The sequence below is a fragment of the Penaeus chinensis genome, chromosome 28 (assembly GCF_019202785.1).
Source record: "Penaeus chinensis breed Huanghai No. 1 chromosome 28, ASM1920278v2, whole genome shotgun sequence".
In the NCBI taxonomy this organism is placed as follows: Eukaryota; Metazoa; Arthropoda; class Malacostraca; order Decapoda; family Penaeidae; genus Penaeus; species Penaeus chinensis.
In genome coordinates, this window is record NC_061846.1 from 9,112,330 (window position 1) to 9,121,216 (window position 8,887).

General features: G+C 44.2%; 1 protein-coding gene across 4 annotated transcripts in view; it reads right to left on the bottom strand.

Annotated features, from left to right (window-relative positions):
• Positions 1 to 8,887, bottom strand: part of LOC125040076 (alpha-(1,3)-fucosyltransferase 7-like) — an 18,847-nt gene continuing 9,960 nt past the window's right edge. For all 4 annotated transcript variants that reach the window (XM_047634531.1, XM_047634532.1, XM_047634530.1 and 1 more), the window contains 3 exons: positions 8,711 to 8,887; positions 8,139 to 8,281; positions 1 to 1,142 (listed from right to left, as the gene is read on the bottom strand). The exon at positions 8,711 to 8,887 is cut by the window's right edge and continues 789 nt beyond it. In XM_047634531.1, coding sequence (XP_047490487.1) covers positions 902 to 1,142; positions 8,139 to 8,281; positions 8,711 to 8,887 — 561 coding nt within the window. In that variant the 3' untranslated portion in view covers positions 1 to 901. The remainder of the gene's footprint in view (positions 1,143 to 8,138; positions 8,282 to 8,710) is intronic.

Here is an 8,887-nt window from a genome sequence, read left to right on the forward strand (position 1 = left end):
TTCGAAAATACGTAGAAAATGTATTTACTGTATGGAATTGACTATCCAAATTTATTGATGCATGTAGTGTCATATTAAAACATTTTACAAATGACTAGAACACAGATGCTATTAATAAATTCAACTTCCAACAGCTCCGAACACATGTGCACGCAAACTAATGTTCAAACTACACATTGTACAAATGTACAAAACAACTGGTTATGCAGCAACAGATGTTGAAATACAATACTAAACACATGAAATAACAAATTCTGAGGCAGAAATTAACAAAAATAGAAACAGTAACGCACACACAAAGATGAAATTAGGAATCGCATTCTATCCGAAACGTCTGGAAATCAGTGTTTCCTTCCTTGTGGCTGTTTCTTTCCATTTGAAATAATATGGCTTCTTTATGACACACGTTTCGCCCAAGGCCTATTAGATTTGACGAAATCAGTGACCCTTACCGAATGCATACTTATATTCCCATTGAAATCTTATACTCTATGTTCCCAAACCAAAGACACGTGATAAGTTAGGTTGCGCACCCGCTATTTATGTTCAGCAGTTCGGGAAAACAATGACATTTTCATCATTGATACAGTCATGTATGATAAACATAATTAAAATAACAAAATAATCAGGATGCATTGATGTAGGGGAAAAAATCGAAATATCATCTATAATTATGCAGCAGATAATTACAACTATAAATGTAAGAAGTAAATGGACAACTAACAAAAAGTATCATAATAGGGAAAGTGAATAAATATAAACAGATAAATAATATATAAACATATATATATATATATATATATTTATAACAAGTGTGTGTGTTTGTGTGTGTGTGTGTGTGTGTGTGTGTGTGTGTGTGTGTGTGTGTGTGTGTGTGTGTGCATACATTATGAAATACCCATTACCCGTTAACCTTACTCCATCTGTCCATCCAAGCCGGCGGAACACAATGCCCGTCTACCTTCCAAATATCCTGCATCCGATTGTACACCTTTGGCTTCGGATCGTTGTAATTCAGGGCCTCGCATATCCGGCAGTAATGGTAAATCGGAGATTGGAAGTAGGCGTGTTCGTTAGAGACTCGGAACTCCCTTCGCCAAGCGTGGAAGTGATTGTAGGCGGTAGAATTCTCGGACAGTGCTCTGGTAAAGGTGAAAAGTGTGTGATTAGGTAGTGATTAGATGATTAGGATAAATATGTATTAGTATTAGGAGTTTAGGATGAATATTTGTTAGTATATTAATACTGCTTCTTCAGATGAATATTTGAGCGTTGGTAATATGACGATAATTATGCAATTATATGTGTGTGTGTGTGTGTGTGTGTGTGTGAGTGTGTGTGTGTGTGTGTGTGTGTGTGTGTGTGTGTGTGTGTGTGTGTGTGTGTGTGTGTGTGTGTGTGTGTGTGTGTGTGCATGCTTACACACACACATATATGTAACATATCTTTTACCTTTTTTATAAACCCGTAAAATATTCAACTTTATCCTAGCGCAAGCAGTACGTTTACTAAGAAAGCACGTTCGAAATGGATCCATGCCAGAACTATCGTGAGCGCATCATTGTTCCCGGTTCCTAGGGAAAAATCGCGCAAACACTTGTGCACACTGTGTCTGCGTGTGTGGCTGGGGTGTGTTGTCATTCAATTGCTATCCACGTTTTTTCCCATGAGTTATAGATCTGCAGGTGCAATAAAACTAACCTGATGTTTATATGAATGAATAAATTTTAAAAAATAAAAATAAAAGGATTATGATGTCAGTAGTGATAATCGTCCCATTTCCTATTACTAGTACCATAATTGTCATTATTATCTTTATAATTACCCTCATCATTAGCATTTGCATTATAAACTGATAACCACCATTGTGAAATACGTCAGTACCATTATCGCTACGTCAGCGTAATTTTTTTGTTTTTTTTTTTTGTTTTGTTTAACTGACTATTACCTCTACTTTTATTACTCTATGTAATACTCTGTTGGTACTAGTACTATTGATTCTAACTGCCATGGTTACTATATGGAAAATCATTCTGGCAACTGACGTGGCATCAAAAGACAAAGCTACACGTGTAAAAGGGAGAAATAAAAAAGTATTTCCTATCCCAGGTGTGTGGTATATGCTTTGCGATCTGTTATATATATATACATATATTATTATCCTCCCAATCCAAAGTATTACAATGTGTTATACTCATAGATTTGCATACCAGTATACCACTTTTGTTTTTGTTGTTGCCTCGTTTTACTGACGGTTCCTACTCTGCATGTCAGACCCACTATTTTTTGCTCAAACAAAGGCATATATTTACTTTATATGGCAAATTTCTATTGACATTCGCACTGTCAGTATTTGCCTGTTGGGTTTCGACTAACTGAATGGATGTAAACGAAAAAAAAGAGAAGGCTTTAGTTTGATAGAATCGAAATATAATGTAAACTGGTTTCGACTACATATACGTCTAGATAATTACCCAATTAGATATTGGGGTAGAGTAAGTATCATTATCCATTAATTAAGAAGTTAAGGTTAACTCGTTTGGTCTCTTTTAGGGCTTCGTCGATGGAAATGCCATAAGCGATTACGTCAAAAGCCGACAGTATCCATGCAGATCAGAAGAGCGCCAATATTGGACGTCGCTAGCCGATGGTTCAATTGTTTTTGTCTGTACATAATAAATGCGCCGTAATCAAGTAAATTCAACGTGCAATGTGAATCTTTTATTTAAATGGTCTATCAATAACACTCGAAACACATAGAGCAAGACAAGTAAAAAAGATGTAAAAGAACAAAAAATCACTAAAGTTGCATATCTTATTTGCAGCGTAAATAAATAAAATCCTTGTACTTCTGGTGATCGACGTATATGAAAAACAGGCTTTGACCAAGTTAACAGTCGTAGAGTCATTTATATATATATATATATATATATATATATATATATATATATATATCTGTGTGTGTGAGTAAACATTCTGTGAGGTTATCCAACAAGTTATAAGTTAAAATTATGTTGAAACGAGCCAGTAGACGTAAGATATAATTTCTAATCTGCAGATCTAAGTTTGGACGGGTGACCACGGAACATTTGAACTGTGGTCGTGAATATATTTTTGTTCTTTCTTAAACCAGCCTCACCCTCACCCCAGGACGAGACTCCCCTCCCCACTCCAAACCAGGCCATGCCTTCACAGGCAGAGCCAAAACAGGCTGACTCTGTGCAGCCAGAGCCAGAACACGCTCAAGGCCAGCCAAGAAAAAGCCTGAGAGAAAAGCCGAACCAACCAAAGTCAGAGCTACCAAAGGCTCTCCACCTCCCAGTGGACCCAAGGATAGCCTGACAACAGACGAGGAGCCCTCAACCAGCGAGGACCTCGCAATGGAGTTGTCAGACTCCGACGATGTCTCTGATGTAACTATCACTGAGTAACATCATGACACACCATCTAAGCATCCTACAGTGGAACATCAATAGCTTCTCTGCAAAGAACGCTTTTCTCCAAGCAGTAGTGCGATCAAGGAACATTGACATTGTCATGCTCCAGGAGACATTAACAGTGGACACTGTTCGCTTCTCAGGGTACCATGCCTTCACACTGCCACGAACACTTGGCAAGAGAGGCTTGATCACCCTTGTGAGAGCAACAATCCCCTGCTCCGCAATAGCCGATGCATCGCACTGTGGAGACGATGTTGAATCCCTTGCCGTCGAGGTTCACCTGGCCGGGGGGCCCCTCAAACTGTACAACGTGTACAGCCGGCCACGCTGTAGAAGCTTAGACATCAGCCAGGTCTGTGCTTCTGCTGCACACGACCGAGTGATCATAGGGGGAGACTTCAATGCACACCACCCCATCCTGGCTCCCTGCCGGGCACCGGATGCGGCCGGCTATCACATAGCCGACGTGCTAGAGACATTCCCTGAGATCGCTCTCCTCAACACCCAAGAGCCAACGCATGTCAGAGGAGGGGTCCTAGACCTCACCCTGGTCACTGCGACTCTGGTGGGGAGGATTGGCTGGCGTGTCGATGAGACCGTCACAAGTGACCATTACGGCACTATAACTACCCTCATGGATGCTGGCCTAGCCGAAATCCTAAGACCGAATCCAAGATGGAAAACAGACAAGGCCAACTGGCAGGCGTTTCAAAACGCCTTGGCCCTCTGTCTGAGATGCAACGATCCCCCACAAAGCGAAAATGTGGAAGTGCTCGAAGCTAGCCTACTAAACACCATTAATGAAGCAGCCTCACAGACCATACCCAAAACTCGGCCTGGGTCCAGAAGTCACAAAGACACCTGGTACTTCAATGACGAGATCAGGGAGGTCAACCATAGGGTGAACATGTGCCGAAAACTATTCCGAAGGCAAAGAACCCCTGACAACCTATCCCTCCTAAGGGAGGCTGTCACGGATGCCAAGGAAACTGCCAATAGAGTCAGGCAGGAAAAGTGGCTGGAATGGTGTGAGTCCTTCGACCACCAAACCACCCTTTCAGAGCTGTGGCAACGGGTCAAGCGAGCTACCAGCCGCTCAGCCCCGGGGTGCACCCATCACGACCCCCAAGCAGAGGCTAACAGACTTTCCGTGGTCTGCAAGAACGAGCAGCAACAGTCTGCCAGCCGAGATTAGGGCAAGACAAGAGCGTCTACAGCCAGACAGACGCGCTCAGATCAGAGAAAGGGTAGCCGAACCCGATAACTCAGACGTTATCTTTTCTCTGAGGGAACTAAGGAAAGCCTATAAAACCAGTTCCAACACAGCCCCGGGCTCTGATGGGATCTTGTACCCCATTATCTCCCACCTAGGACTAGCAGGTGAGCGTGCACTCTTGCAACTCATCAACAAGTCCTGGGAAACTTCCACTCTACCCCAGAGTTGGAAGAGGGCTACTGTCCCAAAACCAAAGGAGCCGGGGAAGTATCGCCCCATCTCTATGCTCAGCTGCCTGCCCAAGACGGCCGAGAGGATGGTACTAAACCGGCTTCAATGGAAAACGGGACCCCCGCACGAACACCTCCACGGGTTCACAAGGGGCATGGGCACAGCACACAGCATAGCCACGCTCTTAAGCACAATCAGCAAGGGCCCAGCTGTGGTGGTATTCCTTGACCTGGAGAAGGCTTTTGAACTGGCAAGTCCGCTTGCCATTCAGGAAAGCCCGCTTGCCATTCAGGAAAGCCTGATCCAGAAAGGAATCAGAGGAAAGCTCTTGGCTTAGATAGGTGACTACTTCATGAACAGGACTGCCAATGTCAAATTCCAGGGTCACCTATCGCAGCACATGCCGCTCGAAAATGGAACGCCACAGGGTGGGGTTCTCAGTCCAGCCCTATTCAACACTTTAATGTCCTACATCCTCAACATAAACCTCCCAGTGGGGTGCCAGATCATCTCGTATGCAGACGATCTCGCTATCACCTCCACTGGACCACGCAGCCAGAATAAAGCCCAGCGTTGTCTGGACCTCGTGTCAGAGGAGTGTTGTAGGACAGGACTAAAGATCTCTGCAGCCAAATCCAAAGCCATGGCTCTGAGACAGAGAGTTCGAGGCACAAGAATGAAAATCCAGGGAGTGGAATTAGAATGGGTCCAGGACTACCTATACCTTGGGGTAAGGATAGACCGGACCCTCTCCTTCCAGAAGGAGGTCCAGTACCTGGTTAACCGAACCAAAGCAAGACTGTCTGTCATGAGAGCAATGACTGGGAGACGCATAGGGGCCAGACACAAAGTACTAAGATCATTCTATGTACATGCTGTCCGGCCCATTGTGGACTATGCCTCAGTCGCTCTAATTGCCGCAAAGAAAAAGCACACAGACAAATTAGAAACAGTCCAAAATGAAGCTGCCAGGATCATTCTGGGTGCCCCGAGGTGGACGAAGGTCCTCAACCTCCTGATGGAGGTTGAGGCAAACCTCCCCCTGGACTCACGAATCGATCTAATGGCAACACAATTCCTGTCAAAGGTCATTCAGGCTCCCAGGAACACAAGCCTAAGACAAAAATTAGTCAGATGCCTCGAACAAGACAACGAGCTCTTTGCAAACAACTCCTGGCTGTCTCATACAGCCAGGGTGTTGATACGCCATCAGCTCAAAGAACAGCTTCTTGCTAAGGGCATGGACTCCCCCCACCCCGACTTTGCCGAAGCCCCGCCATGGGCACTGAGCCTGATAGAGTTCAACATAATGAGCCTGTCAATGAAAAAGAACCTATATCCCATGCCTAGCCTAAAGGCAGAAGCCCACAGGGTCATTGCAGTCATCACTCCTCCGGGTAGTAGAACATACTTCACGGATGGATCGGTCGATCCCTTGAGCCACACTGCAGGCGCCGGCTTTGCAGCAAGGGATGCCACGCGATCCATGAGGGTAACAGACAACGCCTCCTCGCTACAGGCAGAGGCAGATGCAATCATGGGAGCCCTAGGCCACGCGTCCCTAAGGGAAGGACACGTGGTCATACACACAGACTCCAGGGCAGCCATTGATTGTCTTAAGCACAGCTCACCCACAGACAACATCTACATACTGACCACGATTCTCACAATGGCACAGAGAATTCTTGCTCAGAGTAGAAGAATTATCATCAACTGGGTCCCAAGCCACATTGGCATCAGAGGGAACGAGCTTGCTGACAGACTAGCCGTCGCTGGCAGGGGTATGCCCCCAAATCCCATGACGATAAAACCGAGCCGAAAATTACTTATGGAGAAGTGTGCCTTGGTCGGTCGTACCTTCCTACGGCAGCTCCACAGAGAGGAAACGAGAACCTCCCCCTCGGCCAGCTGGTACTCAGACGCCACAGGCTCTGAACCACTGGCACTCTCTGAAGTAAGCAACAGAGGTACCGAAGTCATTCTTCACAGAATGCGCCTAGGTTACCACTGTGCATGGCAGATTATCCCAACAATCGAACGCGATGAAAGGTGCTGCAAGCACTGCAGCGAGCCGAACGCCACACTAGTCCACTAACTAGAAAATTGTGACCATACACAATTCCTGAGACAGGGACCGCCCACAACAGCCGCCGTGCTGGTAAAGAGGCTATGCGAAATGCTTACACCATGGTGGCAGGAGCGCCTGCTGGCAATCCCGCCGCCACGGTAAGCACCGAGTGTCAGACAACTCAATGAGACAGCCGTAAAAAGATGATACAGGCCGGGCCATATTTAGAAGGCCCGGGCGAAGCTAGAACTTCGCAAACCATAAAGAAGTTCTTTCTTCGTAATAACAGTTATTTCTACGCTGTATAGTTTTCATATACTTCAACTATATAATTTAGATAAAACGCATTGTTATGAAAAAATAATAATTGGCTACAACTGACATGTCTGAGCTCTTAGGATCTGTACTGACTTGAACGAAAAAAAACTAATATTTCGGAATATGTATGTACTGTATATATTTGCCTGCATGTAACTTTTTTTATGATGCGACTGTCCGGTTGACGAAAAGTGGCTGACTTAAAGGCGGCCTGTTGATATGCAACGGCCGAACGAGAATCAGTTGGAGCTTTAAAAAAAAATATGTTTATTGGATCCATAAAATATTCTAACGACCAACGGGATGTTCAGGCTCGGTCCACCCCTGGCTTTTCCGGATCGTACTGGCAGCGTGTTCACATCACGGTACAATGTCTGACATATGGGAGGTCATGGAGTTTCGGTTTGAGTTACTAGAATTCTACATATCCTGTCCGTTTATAGTTTGGGTTTAACTTCACAGGTCTCGGAAAAGCTCGTCATCAACATCTCACAGGCAAACAACGGATTCAGAGCAGTGGTCTCACGTAAACTGTATACTATCAAGAGGCAGCCTGCGCATACGAGTTGTCCCGCGACCGATGTTATACCTGGAGTTCAGGGCAAATATTTGTAGGGTTAGATATGTAGATTTTTTGGCCTGACAAGTCAATAATAATTTCCCTTGATTCTCTTTCTTTAACAAGTGATAGGGCTTCTTACGTTTTTTTCCAAAAAAATTTGTAATAACCTTCTAGCGACCACAATCTCGACGAAGGAAAATAACGGATAATTTATTATCACCGTACGTTATTCCATACAGGGAGTCGTCCAAACCAAACCGTAGGAAAGACAAAGGGGAATTAGATTTATTTATCAGGACTCACTTTATGTGTTTTGCAAGGTCTTTAGGTGTTTCGAAGTCGTCGATATGCAAGAAGGAGTTCGGAGGTAGGATCTTCCTGTAGGATTCCACGGGTCCTCCCATCACCACAGGCACTGCTCCCTTGTGAAATGCATTCCACCAGACCTGGAAAAGGGAAAAAGAAGGATTCAGTTGAGAGGAAGCGTAAGTAATATGTTCGGGTAGGCTAGAAAGAGTCTGTCTGACAGTCGTCCACTAGCGCCCTCATTTTTATAAGAGAAGACGTATTTTCTAACAGTGTATCCTCTTAAATTTACGGAGGATCTCGTGGATTTGATTTTTTTTTTTTTTTCTTTATTAATTATTAATTTGCTAACCTCCATCCCGTAGGCACTACTCGCATCATAAAAAAGTTAAATGTAGGCAAATACATACAGTACATACATATTCCGAAATATTTTTTTTTTCATTCAACCTCAACTATTGCTAGATGTGTATCACCTATTTCTTTCTTTCTTTGATTTGAATTAATAATAATGAAGGAATACAGATTAATAAAAAAAAAAAAACGATTTCCCTCTAGAATGTATTTACCTTTTCTGTGATATATTCTGGACAGTTGCTGTTTTCGAAAGCCAAGTAAAATTTATACTGGTTGAGAGCTGGGCAGTCCACACCGAAGTGTCCCGGACATTTCAGATTTCCGCAGCCCCCGTAGCTGTCCAGGTCAATGTGCTTCTCGAGTTCATGCACGTACTCCCATCTGCTGTT